Source organism: Loxodonta africana, chromosome 8 (assembly GCF_030014295.1).
Source record: "Loxodonta africana isolate mLoxAfr1 chromosome 8, mLoxAfr1.hap2, whole genome shotgun sequence".
NCBI classification, from domain to species: Eukaryota; Metazoa; Chordata; class Mammalia; order Proboscidea; family Elephantidae; genus Loxodonta; species Loxodonta africana.
This window is the reverse complement of record NC_087349.1, coordinates 13957460-13981569: the sequence shown is the minus strand read 5'-3', so window position 1 is coordinate 13981569 and position 24110 is coordinate 13957460. Positions and strand designations below refer to the sequence as shown.

Here is a 24110-nt window from a genome sequence, read left to right as displayed (position 1 = left end):
TCTGATGATTCAATAGAAAATGGTTAAGTAAATTATGAATTGTTATATAGCCACTACAGCTCTTATTTTAAAGAGTTTTTAATAATTCGATCAGATATTAAGTAACAAAATAGAGGATGCGAATGAGTTAGAAGTGGCTCTCTGGATTGTGTGCTTGACGTTAATTTCTTCTTAATGCTTTCACATGCTTCCAAGTTTTCCGTAATAAACATACTTGTGTCATAAAATTATTAGAACGTTTATCTATATGTAAACTTACAGGGAAGATTGAAACATTGTTCAATCAGTTTAGATTTATTCCTTATTGTTGAGTCTGGTGTATGGTTTGCTACTTAGCCACTAAATCAAGGATTACTGGCTGACGGGGCTGAAGTGCAGGCAGGGCTCCTGCATTCTGGCTGTATCTCCCTAAAGGACAGCCGCTTTCCCATTCACCCAAAAGGGCCGTTTGGGCCAGGGGAAGCCCGGGTTCTAGGTGTTCTTTATTGTGAGTAGGCAGAACCCACTCAGTTTCCTCACCTTGTTCTTCAAACGGTTTCTCCCTTTAAAGATACCTCTATCACGGCAATACTAACCCTGAGCTGGCCTTCGAGAGTGCCAAGATCCTCTGCTGTATCTCCTGCAACTCCAATATTCAGATAAAGCTGGTCGGAGATTTCACACACGACCAGGTAACTGACCCCGTCGTTGTCATCGTCGTTCTTGGGTGCGTTCTGCGCATGTGCAAAGTCACAGTGTCTGTGGAGGAATCATATTCTTGTTTGTGGAAAGGTACTAAGTAAATTTATGTACCAGGCCGTGATTTATATTTGAGGATAATACTATTTACAGTGGTAAGCGTGTGTGTGGCTGTTAGCCTAAGGGGACTGCTTGCTGCAACTCTTGGTACATTGAAGTGATTGGGTTCGTAGGTGCAGCTTCTGTTTGTGTTTTCTGTCTCTGTTTCCCCCTCCATCAGTTGCCTCTGTTCTAAGGGGGCCCCTGCAATTCCTGAATGTGATTCACTGTTGTGAGTTACCTGCTTTTGTGGTTTTCTGGGGATCCACACCTGTGTCAGTTCATTTGATACTATGCTGTAGAGTGGGTTTTTTGGGTTTTTTCCCTTACGGTGCTACATCTAGGATCTGTTTCAAAAAAATGTGTTGACTCAAAGTGTTTTTAGGTAAAAATCTTGATCTTTGAACTTCATGACTTTATGGAAGGCGAGATTATTTGAAATGTGGCAAAAACTTGCCCCCATCTCTCTTGCACTTTTCCAACCCCGTTCTTCACAGAGAGTGATTTTTTTTTTTTATTGTGCTTTAGGTGAAAGATTACAGTTCAAGTTAATGCCTCATACAAAAATTGATACACATATTGTTTTGTACCATTAGTTGCAATCCCCACAATGTGACGGCACACTCCCCCTTTCCACTCTGGGTTTCCTGTGTCCATTCAACCAGTTCCTATCCCTTTCTGCCTCCTCATCCTGCTTTTGGACAAGAGCTGCCCATTTGGTGTTGTATATCTGACTGAACTCAGAAGCACAGTCCTCGTATGGTATTTTTTGTTTTATAGGCTGTCTAACTTTTGTCTGAAGAGTGGGCTTTGGGAATGGTTGTGGTTCTGGGTTAACAGTACATCAGGGCGGCCATAGTTTCGGGGGTGTAGAGTGTTTTTAAGTGTTTTTTCAATTTATAATAGTTATATTTCTTTTCACTGAATAGCTACAATTGGGAATTCTGCTAGTTTTTCCCTCGTTATAGACATTTATCTCATCGTATCTTTATGTTGAGCCCTGCTGGCACAATGATTAATCACTTGGCTGCTAACAAGAAGATCAGCGGTTTGAACCCACCAGCTGCTCCTGGAAAAAGATGTAGCAGTTGGCTCACATAAAGATTACAGTCTTGGAAACCCTATGGGGCAGTTCTACTCAGTCCTGCAGGGCCACCATTTTTTTTGTCTGTTTGTTTACATTGGAAATCACTGCTTTGGCTAGTGGAAGGATTTTACCATTTACTCCTTCATAGTGTTTTAAAACTGGGACTGTTGTGGCATTTTGGGTGGGAGAGTTCTTCATTTTGTGTGTGACTGACGCTTAACAGCCCAGGTCCCCTGCTTACTATGTGTCCATGGGAACCTCCAGTCAAAATGCCCTGTGTACTCCAAGGGCCCCGTGGAGTGGTGGCACTTCCCAGGTTGAGGGCCACTATTTATAATAATATATGTACATTTAATCGGTGGCTTTTGGGTGAGCATCATGAAATCAGCCAAGAAACCAAGTGATATCTATAATCATTGGACACTGAAGTTGAAGGTTTTCAGTTTGCTAACATTCATTTTAGTATAAATTATTATTACCAATTTTAGCATTCTGCTAAACTTCTAAAGAATATGAGGAGTATCCAATCTCAGCCCAGAAATATAAAACTGGTGGTAACACCTTTCTAAAGAGAGAAGATGAGAGTTTTGTCTTTTGTGTTAGTCAAGAGCTTATAGCACTGAGTAGCTAATGAAGAGGTCACGACACAGCCATTTAATGTTATTTTTAAAGTAGTTTGATTCTTTGGGAAGGAAAGTTAGGCAAGCAAGTTTTGAAACCAATTAAGTTTTGAAATCTTTGTTCCTTTAATTATTTCTATGGAGAATTAACTTACGGCGATTTAAGGAATTGATTTTTTTTCTATGAATTAAAAAAAAAAAACAAAACTAAGGCCTAAATACTTTGTCTGGAGCACATTTGCCTTTTCTTTTTACAGATAAATGTTTATAAACGTACACCACATTTATCATAGTTTCTCTAATATTTGGAAACTTTTTATAATTTGTCATTTTCTATTTACATGATTTCAGAGTGTAAGTCAGAAGCTGATGGCTGGATTTGTGGAGTGTTTGGATAGTGAAGACGCAGAAGAATTTGTACGCCTAGAAGAGGGTATGCCTTAGATTAACATGCATGTTTTACTTTGTATAAATACTTGCTGTAAGGAAAAAAACTCGAAACTATTAACTATCTAGTGGTAATGTGAGAAGAATGGAGAATTTGCTAGAATAAATGTATAAAGCTTTTGGGAGGCATCTTTGAACAAATCGGAAACTAATTTAATGACTAATCAGGTAAACGGAAACTAAATAAAAAACACGGAATTTGAAATAAACGTTTTATGTTTTAAAATTTAGCTTCTGCTAACTTTTTTATTGTTTTATGATTTCCAAATTAAGGATCAGAATTTGAAAAGAAATTAGCTGTAATCCATCATGAAACAAGAATCCACATCTTGAATCTTCTCATCACCTCTCTGGAGCGCAACCCACCGAATCTTGCTCTCTACCTGCTGGGCTTTGAGCTAAAGAAGCCGGTCAGTACCACAAACCTACAAGACCCAGGTACGGCCATAAGACACATAGGCTTTTATAAATACACATTTCCATATCTATATTTAAATGTTTGTTTATTGAATTCTGGGCCCATGGGGTAATACACTGAAAGAAGGAAATGGTACATGAAAGGTGATGTGATGGTCAGTCTTTAGGACTTAGGTCAAGACTGGACAAAACGAACCTTAGTCAAAATTAGTGGTCATTAATTTTCTGTATCAGAATTGGAAAGAATGTTTATGGGAGAGGGTGTGTTTATAGAATTTAACTTTAGTAAGGTAATTGAAGGTTTTTAATGCAGACATTGTTTAAAAAAAAAAAAAAAACTGTTGGATTTCCTCTTGATTTTGTGCAGGAGTGCTAGGCTGCCCTCGGACGTGCCTCCACGCCATCTTAAACATCTTGGAGAAAGGAACCGAGGGGAGGACCGGCCCGGTGGCAGTGAGAGAGTCTCCTCAGCTCGCCGAGCTGTGTTACCAGGTAAGCGCAAGACTGCGCTGTGTAGACTCAGTAGAAGATGCTTCGCTGAATGCTTGAGTGCACTACAGACGTGAGTGGACTGAGCTGCAGTGAGTTCGTTTAGTAGTTGGAACGCAACAGTCACTTCCAGGTGCTTGGACATTTTCCCTTGTTATCCTCCTTTTTGCTTCTAGTAATTCTTTACTTTCCTGTCCTCTGGCAGTCCAGACAGCCCTTCTCTGTAAGCACCGCAGCTGGGTCTTCTTGTGCACCAAAATCAGCTCTCTTCCTCAACAGGGAGCAAACTTGCTGTGCATTTTAGCTTCATGTTACAGAATTTGATCCATTTCGGTAGTAGCAATCCATAGGCTTAATCCTCTCAGCAAAGGAGGTAGGCAGGTGAAGTGAGTGAGGGAAGCCAGGTTGAAGTCCAAAAGGGAATGGAGAGAGGGAGAGGGAGGAGAATCTGGCCACCAGAGAGCACATGCCAGACAAGTCATGACTGTACCAGCAACCTACCTGTTTATAACATATGCCCTACTGGCGCAACGGTTCAGCACTCGGCTGCTAACTGAAAGGTTGGTGGTTCCAACCCAACCAATGGCTCCATGGGATAAAGATCTGGCAGCCTAAAAAACCCTTACGGAGCAGTTCTGTTCTGTCACATGGGATCACTATGAGTCGGAATTGGCTAGACATAACCCAACAACAATAATGTGACCTTCCTACCCCAAATGTGGTCTGTAGACCAGAATCTTCAGCCTCACCTACTTGGGAGCTTGTTTGTGTGGAATCTCAGCCTGCACTCCTGACCCGCTGAATCAGAATCTGCATTGTAACAACAAGCACCACCCTGCTTTTAATGAGTATTTTATATTTCACTCTGCTTCAAAAGGGACTTAAGCCACTAAGAAGAGCTTGTTAGTTAAAAAAAACTTGATTGTAGCAAAGGAAAGTATTTGGACGTTTTGATACCTTCATCATCCTGTGATACAAGGCAGGTGGGTGAGGACGTTGAGCCTGAGCCTTGTGCCTTTGCTCTCGTCTCTTTAAGGATAGGGAATGTCCCTCACTGGTCGTTGGTGCTGGAAAGGATATGGGGCACACCTTAGCGATATGGCTTGTAGTGCTTTCTCAGCTCACTCTTTTTTTTTTCTTTTTTTTAATTGTACTTTAGATGAAGATTTACAGAACAAGCTAGTTTCTCATCAAACAGTTAGTACACACGTTGTTCTATGACGTTGGTTAACAGCCCCATGACATTGTCAGCACTCTCCCTTCTCAACCCCGAGTTCCCTATTGCCAGCTTTCTTGTTCTCTCCTGCCTTCCAGTCCCTGCCCCAGGGCTGGTGTGCCCCTTTAGTCTTATTTTGTTCCACGGGCCTGTTCAGTCTTTGGCTGTAGGGTGAACATCAGGAGTAACGTCGTTACTGAGCTGAAAGGGTGTTGGGGGCCATACTCTCAGGGTTTCTCCAGTCTCTTTCAGGCCAGCAAGTCTGGTCTTTCTTTTTGAGTTAGAATTTTGTTCTACATTCTTCTCCAGCTCTGTCCGGGACCCTCTATTGTGATCCCTGTCAGAGCAGTCAGTAGAGGCAGCCAGGCACCATCCGGTTGTACTGGACTCACTCTGGTGGAGGTCGTGTTAAATGTGGTCCATCAGTCCTTTGGACTAATCTTTCCCTTGTGTCTTTAGTATTCTTCATTCTTCCTTGTCCTGAGGGGTTGAGACCAGTGGAATATCCTAGATGGCCGCTCATAGGCTCTTAAGACCCCAGACGCTACTCACCAAAGTAGAATGTAGAACGTATTTTTTATAAACTATGTTATGCCAATTGAGCTAGATAATTCCTCAAGACCGTGGTGCCCACAGACCTCAGCCCAGCAATTTGGTCCTTCTGGGAGTTTGGATGTGTCTGTGGAGCTACCATGACCTTGCCTTGTACAGGTTGTGCTGGCTTCCCCAGTGTTGTGTACGGTCTTACCCTTCACCAAAGCTTCTACTTACCTATTGTGTATTAGGTGTTTTTCCATCCCCACCCCCTCCCTCCATCATAACCATCAAAGATTGTTTCTTTTTGTATGTAAACCTTTTCATGAGTATTTACAGTAGTGGTCTCATACAGTATTTGTCCTTTTGTGACTGACTTATTTCACTCAGCGTAATGTCCTGCAGATGCATCCATGTTATGAGATTCTTCACAGACTCATCGTTGTTCTTTATCTTTGCATAATATTCCATTGTGTGTATGTACCACAGTTTGTTTATCCATTCATCTGTGGATGGGCATCTAGGTTGTTTCCATCTCTTTTTGCTATTGTGAACAATGCTGCAGTGAACATGGGTATGCATATGTCTGTCCGTGTGATGTCTCTTATTTCTCTAGGATATATTCCTAGGAGTGGAATTGCTGGGTCAGTTGGTATTTCTATTTCTAGCTTTCTAAGGAAGTGCCATATCGTTTTCCAAAATGGTTGTATCATCTTGCACTCCCACCAGCAGTGCATGAGAGTTCCGATCTCCCCGCAGCCTCTCCAACATTTCTTATTTCCTGTTTTATTAATTTGTGGCAGTAATGCCGGGGTGAGATGGTATCTCGTTGTGGTTTTGATCTGCATTTCTCTAATGGCTAGAGATTGTGAGCATGTCCTCATGTGTCTTTTGGCCAAGTGAATGTCTTCTTTGATGAAGTATCTGTTCATTTCCTTTGCCTGTTTGTTAATTGGATTATTTGTCTTTTTGTTGTAGACCAAACCAAAACCAATCCCAGTGCCGTCGAGTCGATTCTGACTCATTGCTACCCTATAGGACAGAGCAGAACTGCCCCATAGAGTTTCCAAAGAGCGCCTGGTGGATTTGAACTGCTGACCCTTTGGTTAGCAGCCGTAGCACTTAACCACTACACCACTAGGGTTTCCTTTTGTTGTAGAGGTGTTGGATTTTCTTGTAGATTTTAAAGATTAGACCTTTGTCTGATTTGTAATAGCCAAATATTTTTTCCCAGTTTGTAGGTTCTCTTTTTACTCTTTTGATGAAGTCTTTTGATGAGCATAAGTGTTTAATTTTTAGAAGATCCCAGTTACCTAGCTTATTCTCTGGAGCTGGTGTGTTGTTGGTTGTGGTTTGTATCCTGTTAATGCTGTGTATTAGGGCCTCTAGTGTCGGTCCTATTTTTACTTATGTAAACTTCTTGGTTTTTGGGTTTATATTTAGGTCTTTGATCCATTTTGAGTTAGTTTTTGTGAGGTGTGGGTCCTGTGTTCATTTTTTTGTAGATAGACATCCAGGATTGCCAGAACCATTTATTAAAAAGACTGTTTTTTCCTCATTTAATGGACTTTGGGTCCTTGTTGATGATCAGGTGACTGTAGGTGGATGGATTTACATCTGGGTTCTCAATTCTGTTCCATTGGTCAACGTTACCTGTCATTGTACCAGTACCAGGCTGTTGTGACCACCGTAGTGTATAGTAGGTTGTCTCGGCTCACTCTTGGTGTCTTCTGCCCTCTAGGAGTATTACCTCGCCCACATCTTTGAGCATCTATTCTGTTTTCTTAACTTGATCTCTGCTAAGTGTAAGGAGTTTGTTTTGTTTTGACAGATGTAATATTAGCTTATTAAGTTTTTATTTGCTCGTAGAGTATTAAAACGATATCAAAGCTGTTTGGAAAAGGGCATGTTATCTGCAACAGAACTGTTTGGTTTACCTTGTGTTCTTTCTTGTGTTTTTCCTCGTGTATATACATATTCTTTAGTTGTGCTTAGTGTACACATCCCCCCGCCCCCGACGTGTTAGCTTCCAGTACTGCTGCAATGTTAGTTACCGTTAGATCGTTCCCAGTTTTCTGCTCTGCTCTTGTGAACACCTTTAGCTACCTTTTCTTGTTTTATGTATTTTTAAGTAATGTATTTACAGGCATGGGATTACTAGGTCAAAGGATGTGAACAGTTTTATGACTTTAAATTTGAACTGGTCAATAACTAGCAATTATACCGGCTCTTAGTGGTGCCAGTCATAGGTGAATCTAAAGCGCCAGGTCAGCAGAATGCATTTAATTAGCGAATCACCCACGAATGAAGGTTTTTACTGCCACTTTGCCAAATACTGGGGTTTGCTTTTACAATTTAAAATTTTGCCAATTTGCAAGATGTAAAATAGTGCCTGATAATTGCCTTAATTTTTTTTTTTTTTTATTACTGAACAAGATGAAGATTTTCCTTTGAGGCTATTTTATTTTTTCTCTTATGAAGCATCTTTGCCATTTGATCTATTTGGATCTTTGTAATATTCACATTTGTAACAGAAGTATTTATGTATAACTACTTGTTTTTCTTATATTTGACATAAAAACGTTTTACCCCCAAATGTATTGTTTTCTGTAAAGTTTTTGTTTAGTTGGATAAGTTTATATTTGTTATATAATTGAATTTTTGGGTTTTTTTTTTTGTAATTTCTTCAATTGCTTTAATCCAAGTAAATTTATCACTCTCCTGAAATTGGGATAATACAACTATGGTTCTTAGAAGTTAATTCTAAGTAATTTGCTGTTAATAACAGTTAAAATGCTAAAACTTTTAAATTAATTATATGTGTATATATGAATAAGTATGTTTTTAGAGCGATTACAAGGTTAAAAAAATAAGTATGTTTTTAGAGCGATTACAAGGTTAGTACCATAATAATGCCGTCAGCATTCTCAATTGTATTCCAGTACATTCTCTTGAGGTGGGGGGCTAGGGACTGCTTATAATTCTGAGCTTACATTTAACACATGCGTTTATCCATTTTTCATGAGTTGTTGATGGGTCTTCATTTCCGTTTAGTAGATCTAAGTTTGTATTTTGTTACCTTAAAACGCAGAAGACCTGATTTTGCTGTTTTCTTAATTATTTAGGTGATATATCAGTTATGTGCCTGTTCTGACACGTCTGGCCCTACCATGAGGTACTTGAGAACCAGCCAGGATTTTTTATTTTCTCAATTGCAACATCTACCTTTTTCTAACAGAGGTAGGACGTGATTTTCCCTTATTATTATAAGCAATTTATAAGTCCAGTGTTGAGTGATTTTATTTGTACAGTAGTTTGGGGAGCAGCTATGGTAGTAGTGGAATTCTGGTTTCATGTGAGTCATTTTGTTGCTTTATTACCTAGAGTCACTTGTTTGGGCCTGAGAAGTCTGATGCTTTAACTGATAGCATAAAATTATTTAGACATAGCCTGTCAAGGATGGAATTTGTTTCTCTTGCTAACAGATAACATTTGAAGATTGTGTTGAAGGGACAAGAAAATTCTAGAAATGTAGAGTCTCAAATGAAAATTGCACTATAAAAATTCCCTTTTACTTTTGTTTCATGTTGTACATGTTGAAGACAATTCAGGTTTTGAAATGAAAAGTAGAAAACTAAAATTATGGTAGAAGTCATTTATAACTTAATCTATTGATGAGGCTAAAACCATTATTCCAGGCTGACTATGCTTTACTGGGATTCTGTTTTGTATATTTCTTTCCAATTGATTTTTTAACGGTTTTTTTAATTGAGATTATAACCAGATAGTGGTGGCCTGTTGTATTTTTTAGTTCATTTTGTACTATCTTTATGTTTAGGAAATCTGGGCTGATGGATTTCATAATAAATTCTCACAGCCAGTAACTATCAGCTTCCAATTTGCTTTAGAGTGGTGGTGTGAGATCCTTGGACATTATCTAATTGCAAGGTGTTTTTCACTTCATTTTCACAATGTGTATTTTATTTTTACTGCTTAGATTTTGTTTATATAAGAAATTTTTAGAAGCCTTCTTTTATACCTAATTAAAAAGAAAGACTAATAAAATTCCAGGCTGACTATGCTTTACTGGGATTCTGTTTTGTATATTTCTTTCCAATTGATTTTTAATAGTTTTTTAAATTCAGATTATAACCAGACAGTGGTGGCCTGTTGTATTTTTTAGAAGTTCATTTTGTAACATCTTTATGTGTAGGAAATCTGGGCTGATGGATTTCATTATGGTATCTCTTTTCTAAGAATCAACCTTGCTTTGCTTGTTATTATTAATAGTAGTAGGTTTTTTTTTTTTTTTTTTGGTATTGATATTAGTGTTATTTGGTGAATTTTATGTTTCTACTGCCACAATTTAGAACTTGAAAGCCAGGCATATTAGAATAATATTTGATTCAAAAACTCCTAATACATCAGTGGTTTCTAACGCCATATGTTGTGTGTTAAACCAAATGTCTTCGTCTTAAGATGTGTGAAATTATCCAATTTAACACTAGGTTTATTTTAATTTCTCTTAATGCATTAATTTTGTGAAATTAACATCAAACTGTATGATAAATTTTTACAAGTAGATATATTTGAGAATTACTCACTTTGCTAAAAGCATCAAGTTCTGTCCTAATGCTATAATCCAGCTGTGCCTCTGTGCGAAGTTATCCTGGTAACGAAAACTTGATTCTTTTTTTTCTCTTCATTTGCTTTAGCTCAATTTTCATAGACTTATTCTTTTCCATTGCTACCTTTTTTTTAGGGGGGGTAAGTTGTCAGTGATAAATTACTGCGTCGCTAAGTTTAATAAATTATTGACTAAGTTAAATGGGGAGATATCTGATTAGTTGTGGTATGTTAGGTCTGTTCTGATTTTGGGTTATTACTCTGGGAAACTAAACTTCTGCACTTCCAGAATATGAGATATCCATGCTGAACCAAATGTCATGGCTCATGAAGACCGCCTCAATAGAGCTAAGGGTAACTTCTCTGAATCGGCAACGGTCACATACCCAGAGGCTCCTGCACCTATTACTGGATGACATGCCGGTGAAACCATACTCAGGTGAACATGTGACTATTGGATTTTGCTTTATTGCACAGCCAGTGGCCCATGTGAATGCAAGTACAGATCTCAGTCTTGGGCTTAGTACGTGATCATGGGCCAAAACACTTCTTTCCACTTTTAGGATATTTTTCCTTAAAGTACAAAACTATAATGTCATCTCATGATTGTTACTTGATTATTGTTTTAAGCATCCATGTTATATTATAGTCATATACACAAAATGTTCAGTGGAGTTTGTCACACTGAGCCAGCATGACCCAAGCTATTTCAGTAGAAATCACACATGCAAATTAAGCATAAGCTTTTTAAATCATCTCATTGGCATGATTGGGTCTTGCCTCTTTTAGAGTTCTGATTATCCTCTTTACAATTGTGAAGTGGATTCCATAGGGACGGAAAGAATTAGATGAGTGTTCGGAGAAAGTCCTCATCAGTCTTTGCGTTTTAATTATCCATTTGCAAAGAGCTTTTTGACCTAGAAATGTTGACCTAGAAATAAACTGTCTTATGTTTGTTACTTCCAAATCAACGTAGCTTTAAGAATATATTCTTATTTTTCTAATCTATTTTTGATGCTCCAACAGATGGTGAAGGAGGAATAGAAGATGAAAATAGGTCTGTCTCTGGGTTCCTTCACTTTGACACTGCTACAAAAGGTAAAGCCTTTGAATTTGTAATGTTGTTAGGTACCATCCTGTTGGTTCTGACTTATAGCGGCGCTGTGTAGAGCAAAACAAAATGCTGCCCGTTCCTGTGTCATCCTCTCAATTGTTGCTACGTTTGAGCTGGTCATTGTAGCCACTGTGTCAATCCAGCTCGTTGAGGGTCTTCCTCTTTTTCTCGGACCCTCTAATTTACCAAGGATAATGTCCTTCTCTAAGGACTGATCCCTCCTGATAACACGTCCAAAGTAGGTGAGATGAAGTCTCGCCATCCTTGCTTCTAAGGAGCATTCTGCCTGTACTTTTTCCAAGACAGACTCGTTTATTCTTCTTACAGTCCGTGGCATATGCAATATTCTTCACCAGCTCCATAATTCAAAGCCATCAATTATTTATTTTATAGACATATACATTAAATTGCCTTAAAAACTTCAAGATAATTACTATACCTGGGTCTATAAATTCTGAACTGGCATAGAAAAACTGTATGAAGGCTATATAAAGGATTATCATGGCAACACCCCGCCATTTTTATTTTTATAACAATGATGATAAGGTTGGGAAAAATGTAGTAATAGATATATTAGAAATGCAATCAAATTTGAACTTCAGCACAGCCTTCACTTCCTGGACTGCTGCTCTGCTTGAATGTAGCACTGTCACGGAGAGGGAGCTGAGTGTGATGTTTGCTCTTTTCCTCCCTGCCCCAAGTAAAGTTGAATTTCTTTTCATTGTGTCCTAGTCCGTCGAAAAATTCTGAGTATTCTAGACTCAATTGACTTCAGCCAGGAGATCCCTGAGCCTTTGCAATTGGATTTCTTTGATCGGGCCCAGATTGAGCAAGTTATTGCTAATTGTGAACACAAGAACTTACGGGGACAGACAGTCTGCAATGTGAAGGTGAGGATTGGTTTAAAGTGTCTGCAGTGTCACGTGGTTCAGACTTTGAGTCACCAAAAAAGGAAAAAAAAAAAAAGCATAACCATATAGTTGCTTTTTCTGAGAGAGATAAATTGGTTACTACCTTACTGGACTGCAGTTTTCATTTTCAAACAGCCAGGAGAAGAAACGTAGACCCCACTAGCTTTACTTCCTTGAAAGGTTCCCATCATCTCCTCTTAGTAGTCATCCCACCCAGCCAGAACTTTGGAGGGATTTTAGCTATTTAATTATCTACCCAGTAAACGGCAGTGGTCTCACCCGTAGGAAGAAGGTGCCTAGGGTACTTGTATTAACTTACCTGCCTCAGAGGCCTGGACATAAAGGATACCATTTTTGACTGTATGTTGGATAGTACCATTATTAGATTATACATGAGGGTATGTGAAACCTTTCCCTCTAGTGCATTTTATACCATTACTAGGTGCTACTGCTCTACCAGTGTCTGAAATGGTCCTGTTTTTCTCTCTTTTTCCAACTATATAGCTTCTTCACAGGGTTCTTGTAGCCGAAGTCAATGCCCTTCAGGGAATGGCAGCCATAGGACAGAGACCCCTACTAATGGAGGTAAGCCCTGCTGAGCATGTGTTAGCTTCAGCTTCGAGTTAAACTACTTGATCTGCTGGCCAAAAGATAAAACAGGACATTGACTTGTAGTCCATTAATTAGTGAGCTACTTAAAAATTAAAATTTAATGAAGTTTTTCACTTTTGACTTCATAATTTTTGTAAACTGAGGTTCATATCTGGTATACCAAAATAAATCACGTTTTCTGCTAGGCTGCTTAAGAATTTGTGTGTTAGACTTTGTGTTCTCCCCGTCAGTGACGTGGGAGAGAGTCACTTGTCATCCCAGAGGGGAAGTTATGGGTAATGTAGGTGAGAGAACCACATACATGAAAACACAGCTGGCTGGGCCAAAGCAGGAGGCAGAGAAATAAAGGACATGTCAGAGAGCTGCCGTTGAACTTAGGTTTTAGACAATTCTAGTGTTTCAGTATATGTATAAGTAGTCAGTTGCAGGGAGCAAGAAGATGAGGTTAAAAAGCTCATCTCCACCGATGCCACCTCCTGCCTTCAACACACAAGCACACACACGTACACACATATGTTCGTATGTACTTAGAGCCTTGTATATCATTTTTCATAGCACTATCCAATGATATAAGGAGCCCTGGTGGCACATTGGTTAAGCACTTGGCTGCTAAGCAAAAGGTCGGCAGTACGAACCCACCAGCCGCTCCACGGGAGAAAGTTGTGGCAGTCTGCTCCCGTGAAGATTACAGCCTTGGAGACCCTGTGGGGCAGTTCTACTCTCTCCTGCAGCGTTGCTATGAGTTGGAATCACCTTGGCAGCAATGAGTTGGCCATCGATGTAATGTGAAAAGATGTGCCTGACGTGCATGCGGTAGGCTCCCCAGTATCCTACAGACGTTTTCTGCACGTTAGACATCGGACCCTGTCCATAATAGTGAGATGTTATTTGCCCGTGTGTTAACGTGCGGTTTCCGCTTCCGCTGCTCTAGGAGATCAGCACCATTCTGCAGTACGTGGTGGGGAGAAACAAGCTGCTGCAGTGTCTTCATGCAAAGCGGCATGCCCTGGAGTCCTGGAGGCAGCTGGTGGAGATTATCCTGACAGCCTGTCCCCAGGACCTCATTCAGACAGAAGACCGGCAGCTGATCATCCGTGACATCTTACAAGACGTGCATGATAAGGTGACGTGCTTCCGACATCATTTATACTGCTAAACAAACATTTACCTAGCATATAAACAAGTAGAGTGTGCCACCCTAATCTTTAAAATTTTTGATTAGGAGTAAAATAGAATTGTGCAATGTCCATATTAGGACTTTTCTTGAGAAGATCTAGACAGTGCCTGGCTAACACTACTGATCAGGGCCACAATAAGATGGACCCTGATAGAACAGGAAAAAAACATGGAACAAAGCGCAAATTCTTAAAAAGGTCCAGACTTACTGGACCAGTTGAGACAAGAGGACTCCCCGAGACTATTGCCCTGAGGTAGCCTTTAAACTGAACTGAATCTATCCCCTGAGGTCACCTTTTAACGAAGTAACACACTGGTACACAAAATAAAGAATATTACCTGTGAGTACAGTGCTCCATTAAAACACCATTTGTGTTAGACCAAAAGGTCAACAACTAAAGCAAAGATGAGGAGATAAGGGGGCAAGGAAACTAAAGCACTGGAAACAGAACAACCAGAATGCAATTAAAGAGAACGCTGACCCGTTGTGAACAACGTGACTAATGTCACTGGACAGTTTGTATAGTAGGAATTGTCAAATGGGAACCTAGTTTGCTGTGTAAACTTTCAGTAAAAACACAGTAAAGTTTTTTTTTTTTTTTTTAAAGACTTTTCTTGAGAAAGGGATGAATGTACAGCAATCCCTGTCAACCAGAGTGAGTAGCAGAGTTATCGGGGAGAGCTTAAAAAAGGCACATGGATGTGGACAGATCCCACCCCAGGCTTACTGAGCAGGCGTCTGTAGTGGTAGGCCGTTTAAATTAATCTCCAAAGAAACCTCCTGAGGGAAAGCTCATAGCAATCCCTTCTGGCTAAGAACACATGTTACCCAGCATCGTGTTTGAATTTCTCTACATATATTAGCTTTTTTCCCTTGAACAGTACAGTCCCATTCTCATTTTCTTACAGTGGTTGAAAGCTCAACGCATCCAAAACTTGTTAATAATTGTACTCTGGTTTTTCTTTCTACTCTAAGATACTGGATGATGAAGCAGCCCAGGAGTTAATGCCCGTGGTGGCAGGCGCGGTGTTCACCCTGACTGCGCACCTAAGCCAGGCTGTCCGCACGGAACAGAAGCAGCCCTTAGCCTCGGCACCTGAAGAGGCCCACTATGCTTTCATGCTTGATGCTTCTTTCACCTCGCCTCCTTCTGGAGAGAGCCCCATGGTGGACTTTGCTTCAATTGGAGATTCTTCACTTCACATCATATTGAAGAAACTGTTAGACTTCATTTTGAAGACAGGTTCTTTCATCTAAATTCTCTATAGATGACAATTTCTGTATTTGTTTTAACTTTAATTAAAAAGGTTTTCACCTTATTTAATCTCCCTAGGTGGTGGATTCCAGCGTGTGCGGACTCACCTGTATGGCTCTCTGCTTTATTACTTACAGATTGCCCAGAGACCAGATGAACCAGACACCTTAGAAGCAGGTAGAATCAGAGTGATTCCTGATCTTTTCTGTTTTTAGAGATTGGTTACTTTAAGCAATCACTTCTCTATATTTTGACTAAGTCAATCTTCAGATGACCATTACAGCATTTACTCTAAAGTCTAGGAAGAATGTTTAATATTTTAAATTTATGAAAATGGTACATGAGTATCGCAAACAAACAAATAAAACCCTCAAATAATCCTTTAGCTTTTTGTACTTTTGTGACTCCTCATTTGCCTCTAGTTCCACTGAGCAGTATGCTACGTCTCTCTTTCCGCTGTGATGTAGCAGGTCACGGGGTGTGTCCAGTTGATTCTTCTAAAGGCTTTGGTATTCCATGGTATAAATGTAGCTTTTATTTAAACATCTTCCTTGGTGATAGGCATTTAAATTGTTTCTGTTTTTTTACTATCAGAAGCAATGCTGCATCAAATATTCTTTTATATGCCAGTCAGTGCAAGTATTTCCCAAGGATGCTTCATGGCGGAATTTCCATGTGAAGGAGTTTGTACATTTTCATTTTTCATTACCAAATAGCCTTCTGAAAAGGCTTTAGCAGTTCAAGCTTGCATCAGTAGTACCATATTTTTACAGAAATAATGTGCGTCTTCTGCATTTGTTTGTCAGCTCTGCCCTGTCCCCGCTGCAGCATAGAACACTTAGGAAAATACCGGGGGTAGAAGGGGGAGTGGCAGAAGGCTTATGTTATTTGGGTAAAATACAGTATTACAGATATCTTTTTGCAGTAATGTGAGATTTTCTCTGGATAAATTCACAGGAGTAGAATTTCTTGGCCAAAAGATGCATATTTAAAATATTGATTATTCTTTAAACTGTAGTGAGCATTTTCTAATTATATATGAGGGATAATCAGTTTCCAAACTGCTTTTTCACTGGAGTGTTTTCAGTTTTTTCTTTTAACCTTTTTAGCCAAGAAAACCATGTGGGAGAGGCTGACAGCCCCTGAAGACGTGTTTAGTAAGTTACAGCGAGAAAACATCGCCATCATTGAGAGCTATGGCGCCGCGCTCATGGAAGTCGTGTGTCGGGATGCCTGCGATGGCCATGAGATTGGAAGGGTAGAGTATTCCAGTGCAGCATGGCTTTTGACTTACTGTGGTGTAAAGCAAGGCCGCATTGAAACATGGATGTTACTTACTGAGAATTATTTTCTGTATTACATTGCAGTAAGTTTGTGTATCTTCTTTGATTTGGGACTTGTGTTTTGTTTCCTACGTTTTGTTTAATTCCATTCAGAATCTTCATTAGTTCAGAACTTTCCCATAGCATTATCTTTTTGCTAGTTTTGAGGTTAGTCTTATGCTGGTAGAAGCAACAGAGATGGTGCTAATAGCTCTTTGGTTAAGAGACTACTGGATAAGTAGCCTTTATGCTGGGTGTATTTTCTCTGCCTACATGCTTTGAGAGAAGAATTTACATTTTTATTTCTTTAAAATACTATAGTGTACTGATGCTCATGCTGTGAGAAGATAACTTCTTGCTAGTGGAAAATTACATTGCATTTAAATCCTGTTTCCAAGATTTTTAAAAATAGGGCAAAAAGTAAACTATATAATAAACTGTCAATTATATTAAAAAAGAATTAAATTAATTTTATGCATAGAAAAAAGGCCAGACGGAGAGAGACCAGAATGGATTAACTGTGTCTGTCAGACTATGTATTTTTTTTACATACTTTTCCACGGTTTCTACATTTTATGTGAAGAGCATATAAAACTTTACAGTTAGAAAAAGAAAATCTATTTTAAAAAATTTCTTTTTTTACAACAAATAATGTCTAGACTCTGCTTAAATATATTTTATGCCATTATTTTAATGTGCTAGATTTTGTTTCAGGAGTATAACTTTACCCTGAAAATTTTACTTCTGTTAATAAATTGAGCTTCTGGATGCAGAGTTTTCAACTTCTCAAAAAGCCAAAATAAGGCAATTGTCTTGTGAGCGACCCTTCGCTTCCCGTTAGACAGCTCCAAAGCATTTCCAGATAAAGTCAGGTGCGGTTGTTGACTTGGGTTGCCATCTCCGTGAAGTTTGGGGCCTTTGGTGTGTTCTGCCTTCAGATGCTGGCCCTGGCTCTCCTTGACCGGCTTGTCTCCGTGGAGAAGCAGCAGCAGTGGCTACTGTACCTGTCCAACAGCGGCTATTTGAAGGTGCTTGTGGACAGCTTGGTGGAAGATGACCGCACTTTGCAGAGCTTACTCACTCCACAGCCTCCCCTTTTAAAAGCCCTCTATACCTACGAATCCAAAATGGTAAGGCTCTGTAGACACTGGAACGTAGAGCAGCAGGTCACTTCCTCTGGGGCTAGTGATGCATTAGAGAAAATTAATGAGCCACACGTTTCAAATATTTCTTTCTGTCACATAAATTGTAATCACACTTAAAGAGTTTTAAATTTGGGATGTGTGGTAGAAATATATTTTTTGAGTGTGCTAAGGCTGGGTTAATGTGATCCTCAGGGCTGGTTGCTGATGCCGGCAGCCTGACGCCCAGTGCTCGCGCTCTCAGGAGAGCGAGGAGCAACGCTGTCCCCTCACGGCCAAGTCCAGGCGACGTGAGTTGCCTGCGGGACGTTCCAGTGTCGATGTGCTGGTTCTGCTTGAAGCAGCAGATTTTCTGTACGATACGTAATTCTTTCTTTCCTCCGAATCTGTATCCATTTCTCTGTTTCCTCCTGGTTAAAAATGTCACAGATGTCACAGTCATAGAAGCACTAAAGTCTCGGGTTAACTCTTTTTTCCCACCTTAACTCATTTGTTCAACGAGTGCTATTAAACCCTTCCTGCGTGCCGGGCGTGGTGCTCCGTACCAGGGATACAGGCGTGAGTAAAACAGGCTCCCTGCTCCCACAGCCACGCGGCAGTGCAGAAGGTGCGCTTTACTTCAGGGCGTGGTTCAGGCAAGGCGCCGGGTGTGCTCTGCCATCGAATCCTCATAGAAACTCCACAGGGAATGCGCTGTAGGGTGTCGTCTCTTGACTAGCTCTCAATATCTCTTCAGTGGTGATTGAAAGATCAGAAATCTTTAAATGAGAGAGTCTCATTTTGATGTAAGCTCGTGGTGATGATTTCAGCAGCAGTGACTATCTGTCTGTAACTTTGTAGGCATTTCTCACCAGAGTGGCTAAGATACAGCAGGGCACCTTGGAGCTGCTGAGGGCCGGGGTGATCGTGCAGCTTGCACAGTGCCAAGTTTATGACATGCGCCCGGAAACGGATCCTCAGGGGTAAGTGTCCGCAGGAGTGAGGATTCCTGAGGAAAAAGGAAATTCCAAACATAATGTTGCCACTGGTTTAGAATTCTGTTGGAGCAGGAATCTTTTATCTTGATTTTTTTTTTTTTTATATTACACCTCTGCCATTTACTAGTAGGTAGAAGTGGTTAATAAGGGAAGAAGTGGGTAGGGACCTAATGCTTTTCATTTTAGAGTAGAAATACAAGGGGGAAGTGGGAGAGAAATGTTGTCAGTGAAGTGTATCTTCCCATCTCCATTTTGTTCAGCAGAACTGCGTGTTTTCAGCTAAAGTGGTCTTTTAAAGTCTTGTTGTGAAATTATGATTTGTTATGCGTTTCCTGTTCCTGCTGACTTGAATAAGGGTTTCAGAGTTTATATTTTTTTCCTCTTTCTCTCAACTGCTTGCTGCTTTGAAAGCTTCGTGTGAAATTTTTCTCAAGTTTCAAGCTTTTTAGCAGATTTTGCAGTTGTTTGAATATGGGTCTTTTTTCCCCCCTGCATGGCTACAGCTTTGTTCAACAAATCCTCCTAGCAATAAATACCATTTAGGTCGGTTATAGTAATTTTCTTCAAGGGTTGCATTGCCAAGTTGACCGTTTGAGTTTTTCAGCGTTACCTACAGAACTTTTACCACCAGAGGAGAGAAAATTTTTGTATTTCTATTTAAAGCTGTAAGCATGAGAGTTATTATTTTCACTGTAGGGTGAGTAAGGGCGAGTTAATTACATGCCTCCATTCTCAGCCTGTCATCACCTCTCACTGGGACAAAGCCTCTCTCTCTATAGTTCCTCCTTTCCATTTCCACTCTGCTTTCACTCCTTTCTCAACAGGCAACCGTTTTGTCTAATATATAAATTGACAAAAATTTAAATATAAGCATTTGCAACAAGTCATAGTTTATTAATATAGTGTTCTGAGATATAATCCTAAGGGTTAAGTGATGTTACAACCTAACTCCTACCTTTTCTTATTAAATCTTGTTTTTTGTAATGGATGGTGTAGATTCATTTTAGGCTTGAGTATAGGAGAGGGAAGTTTAGGGCAAATGACTTTTGTTTTCATCTTTTTTTTTTTTTTTTAAACTTATACACACATTGTTATGTGACCCTAGATGCTCTCCCTACAATGTGACACCACAGGCCTTCTCTCCACCCTGTATTTTCTGTGTCCATTCAACCAGCTCCTGTCCCCCTCTGCCTTCTCATCTCACTTCCAGACAGGAGCTGCCTACATAGTCTCATGTGTCTACTTGAGCTAAGAAGCACACTCCTCACTAGTGTCATTGTATGTCTTATAATACAGTCTAATCTTTGTCTGAAGAGTTGGCTTGGGGAATGGTTTTAGTTTTGGGCTAACAGAGACTCCGAGGGCCAGTGTCAGTCAGACCATTAAGCCTGGTCTTCTTACTAGAATTTGAGGTTTGCGTCCCACTTTTCTCCTGCTCCATCAGGGATTGTGTTCGCTGTCAGGGCAGCCATTGGTGGTAGCTGGGCACCACTGAGTTCTTCCGCCCTCAGGCTGATGGAGTCTCTGGTTTATGTGGTCCTTTTTCTGTCTTGGGCTCATATTTTCCTTGTGTCTTTGGAGTTTTTCATTCTCTTTTGCTCCAGGTGGGTTGAGACCAATTGATGCATCTTAGATGGCCGCTTGTTTTTCTTTTTTTTTTAGATGGCCGCTTGTCAGCTTTTAAGAACCCAGATGCCACTCACCAAAATGGGATGCAGAATGTTTTCTTTTTTTTTTGTTTTAACTTATTGCGTTTTAAGTGAAAGTTTACAGTTCAGGTTAGTCTTTCATACAAAAACTTATACATACCTTGCTATGTAACCCTAGCTGTTCTCCCCGTAATGTGACAGCACACTCTTCCTCTCCACCCTGTATTCCTCATGTCCATTCAACCAGCTCCTGTCCCCCTCTGCTTTCTCATCTCGCCTCCAGGCAGGAGCTGCCCATATAGTCTCATATGTTTACTTGAGCCAAGAGGCTCACTCCTCACCAGTATCAATTTCTGTCTTATAGTCCAGCCTGATTCCTGTCTGAAGAGTTGGCTTCGAGAATGGTTCTAGTCTTGAGCTAACAGGGGTCCCAGGGACCGTGACCTTTGGGGTTCCTCCAGTCTCAGTCAGACCATTCAGCCTGGTTTTTTTACGAGAATTTGAGTTCTGCATCCCACTGTTCTGCTCCATCAGGGATTCTCTGTTGTGTTCCCCTGTCAGGGCAGTCATCAGTGGTAGCCGGACACCATCTAGTTCTTCTGGTCTCAGGCTGATGTAGTCTCTGGTTTATGTGATCCTTTCTGTCTCTTGGGTTCATATTTACCTTGTGTCTTTGGTGTTCTTCATTCTCCTTTGTTCCAGGTGGGTCAAGACCAATTGATGTGTCTTAGGTGGCCACTTGCTAGCGTTTCAGACCCCAGATGCCACTCATGAAAGTGGGTTGCAGAACTGTTCCTTAATACATTTTGTTATGCCAGTTGACCTAGATGTCCCCCTCGACCATGGTCCCTAGACCCCCACCCCTGCTACTTTGGCTTTCGAAGCATTTTGTTGTATTCAGGAAACTTCTTAGTTTTTGGTTTAGTCCAGTTGTACTCACCTCCTCTATATTGTGTGTTGTCTTTCCCTTCACCTAAAATAGTTCTTGTCTATTATCTAGTTAGTGAATAGCCCTCTCCCTCCCTCCCCACCCTCATAGCCATCAAAGACTATTTTCTCCTGTATTTAAACTTTTTCTTGAGTTCTTATAATAGTGGTCTCATACAATATTTGTCCTCTTGCAACTGACTAATTTTGCTCAACATAATGCCTTCCAGATTCCTCCATGTTATGTTTCAGGGATTCGTCGTCATTCTTAATTGGCAGAACGTTTTTTTAGTACACTTTGTTGTGTCAGTTGACCTAGATGCCCCCTGAAACCATGGTCCCCAGACACTGCCTCTGCTACTCTGTCCCTTGAAGTGTTCGATTGTATTCAGGAAACTACTTGTTTTCATTCATTTCTTACCCACAGACTCTATGGCCCAGGGGACATTTACAGTAGAATGAATCTCAGAAATTTCAAGCATTGTCTTTTCAAATTATGCAGGTTTTCTTTAATAAAATTTTCAAAATTCAAATAATTCTGTTTTTACTAATGAAGCCGTAAGCTTAGGCAGAGATACCTAATTTTAAATCAATAGTGTATATATGGGCTTCCAAGTGCTCATGTATGTGTGGGCTGCAGAGTGCTCGTGTGTGTGGGCTGCAGAGTCCTCGTGTGTGTGGGCTGCAGAGTCCTCGTGTGTGTGGGCTGCAGAGTGCTCGTGTGTGTGGGCTGCAGAGTCCTCGTGTGTGTGGGCTGCAGAGTCCTCGTGTGTGTGGGCTGCAGAGTCCTCGTGTGTGTGGGCTGCAGAGTCCTCGTGTGTGTGGGCTGCAGAGTCCTCGTGTGTGTGGGCTGCAGAGTCCTCGTGTGTGTGGGCTGCAGAGTCCTCGTGTGTGTGGGCTGCAGAGTCCTCGTGTGTGTGGGCTGCAGAGTGCTCATGTACGTGTGAACTGCAGAGTCCTTATGTTCGTGTGGGCTGCAGAGGGCTCATGTATGTGTGGGCTGCAGAGGGCTCATGTATGTGTGGGCTGCAGAGTGCTCGTGTGTGTGGGCTGCAGAGTAGTCATGAATAGCTTCATGTCTTTGTCAGTGGGCTGTGATGTACCTACCCTGTGGGCGGTAATGAACTATTAGGGTACCCCATAACTCTTGGAATGTTGCTCTCTCTTTGTTGGTTGAATGAATCAAGAATGTTTGGCATGAGAGACCCCCCGATGTTCATCCCTACCCCAGTGGATCGGTACCGGCAGATCCTCCTCCCCGCCCTCCAGCTGTGCCAGGTCATCCTCACATCAAGTATGGCCCAGCACCTGCAGGCAGCAGGACAGGTAAGGGGTGCGTGGTTTAGAGAGCCTCTAGTGGAAACTGCTCGTTTCCAGATGCAGAAGCCTTAGCCCCAGAGAGCTGCAGTGAACTTGCCTTCACCTTACTGTTTGTGCAGAGCTGGGTGTAGACACACCAGGGGTACAGAAGCCCATTGTACTTTGCTGTGAAGGACATTGGCCTGCTTTTGTACTCTTGTTGGAATGAAACACTGTAGCCAATTAGTAGAGTAGTGAGATGGGAAGCAAGAGATCTGACTTTGTTTTTCTGGAAGAGGAAGCAGTTATTGGGATAGAAACTATGTAGTTGGCTTCGAAAATTTCATTCAATCAGTATTTACTACAGAAAATGCAAAAGACAGACGATAATGACACATTTATTTGTAATATTTAGAGGGGGAAGTAATTTAAATAAGTGAATTTTCTAGTAACGAAAAGTTTTTTTCCTTTAAGCACCAGCAGTTAGTTTTATTTCATTGCTTTTTAAACCCAAAAACCCATTGTCATCGAGTCGATTCCGACTCATAGTGACCCTACGGGACAGGTTAGAACTGCCCCATAGAGTTTCCAAGGAGCTCCTGGCATATTTAGTGAAACCTTAAAAAATATATTGTGTATTTCTTTGCTTCTTTAATAAAGTATAGGTTAGCCTTTTACAGGTCGTTTAGGCTCATCACTGTGAACCTACCATCTTTGTTGTTTTGCTGTGTCAACGCTGTGATACCTTCAGGAGCTGTGTCCTCGGACACTTGGGTTTATGGTCATTTTGTCTGCTGTCCCTGCACCAGCCCTCAGACGTATCTCAGAGATAGAATGCTGCTGTTGCCAACTTGCCACCTTACTGCATGTGCGTTAATGTAGGCGAGGTCCTGCCCCTTTCGTAGGTGGCCATTTAGGTCACTTCTTTAAACCTCAAGGACTTTCCTTATCTTCTTGTTTATTGAGATTATTTAGTATAACTGGGACATTGTGATGTAAGACATCGGTTCTCTAATACCTGTCGTGTATTGGCTGTAACACAGTCACATGAGGAGCTTCATTGAAAAACCAAAACCAAAAAATAAACACATCCACTGAGTCCCACATCTGGAGATTATGGACTGAGGCCAGGAGTCTATATTAAAAAAAATAAAATGGGGCCCAGTTTCTGAGTGATCTGAATTCTCAACTTGTCTTGGCACAGTGTCCACCTCTAAGGCATTTATAATCTGGTTGAAGAGGTGGTCATATGTGAAGATGATCACAGACTGCTCCGTGGTGGTACACTTTATAAATGCCTACTTGGAAGGGGCAGAATTTGGAGGTCGGGGTTTATAGCTCCTTTGTTTTTATCACATCAAAAGGAGAATTAGACAAACTTTTGTGTGATTTCCCTTTTATGTAAAGCAACTTCTTGAATTTAGTAAGTCATTTTTGTACCCACTCATTTTAAATTCTTGTTCTCGTTCCTTTTGGACAAACAACAAAAGAAGCAAAGTGGGGTTAAATAAT

The 24110-nt window shown here is 40.6% G+C and overlaps 1 protein-coding gene across 2 annotated transcripts in view; it reads left to right on the top strand.

Annotated features, from left to right (window-relative positions):
• NUP205 (nucleoporin 205) overlaps positions 1–24110 on the top strand; it is a 77373-nt gene that overhangs the window by 36312 nt on the left and 16951 nt on the right. For both annotated transcript variants that reach the window (XM_064289682.1, XM_064289681.1), the window contains 16 exons: positions 551–671; positions 2836–2917; positions 3205–3369; positions 3716–3840; positions 8713–8827; positions 10503–10652; positions 11240–11311; positions 12060–12217; positions 12743–12823; positions 13782–13973; positions 15003–15270; positions 15361–15459; positions 16392–16540; positions 17543–17734; positions 18587–18708; positions 22487–22625. In XM_064289682.1, coding sequence (XP_064145752.1) covers positions 551–671; positions 2836–2917; positions 3205–3369; positions 3716–3840; positions 8713–8827; positions 10503–10652; positions 11240–11311; positions 12060–12217; positions 12743–12823; positions 13782–13973; positions 15003–15270; positions 15361–15459; positions 16392–16540; positions 17543–17734; positions 18587–18708; positions 22487–22625 — 2230 coding nt within the window. The remainder of the gene's footprint in view (positions 1–550; positions 672–2835; positions 2918–3204; positions 3370–3715; positions 3841–8712; positions 8828–10502; positions 10653–11239; positions 11312–12059; positions 12218–12742; positions 12824–13781; positions 13974–15002; positions 15271–15360; positions 15460–16391; positions 16541–17542; positions 17735–18586; positions 18709–22486; positions 22626–24110) is intronic.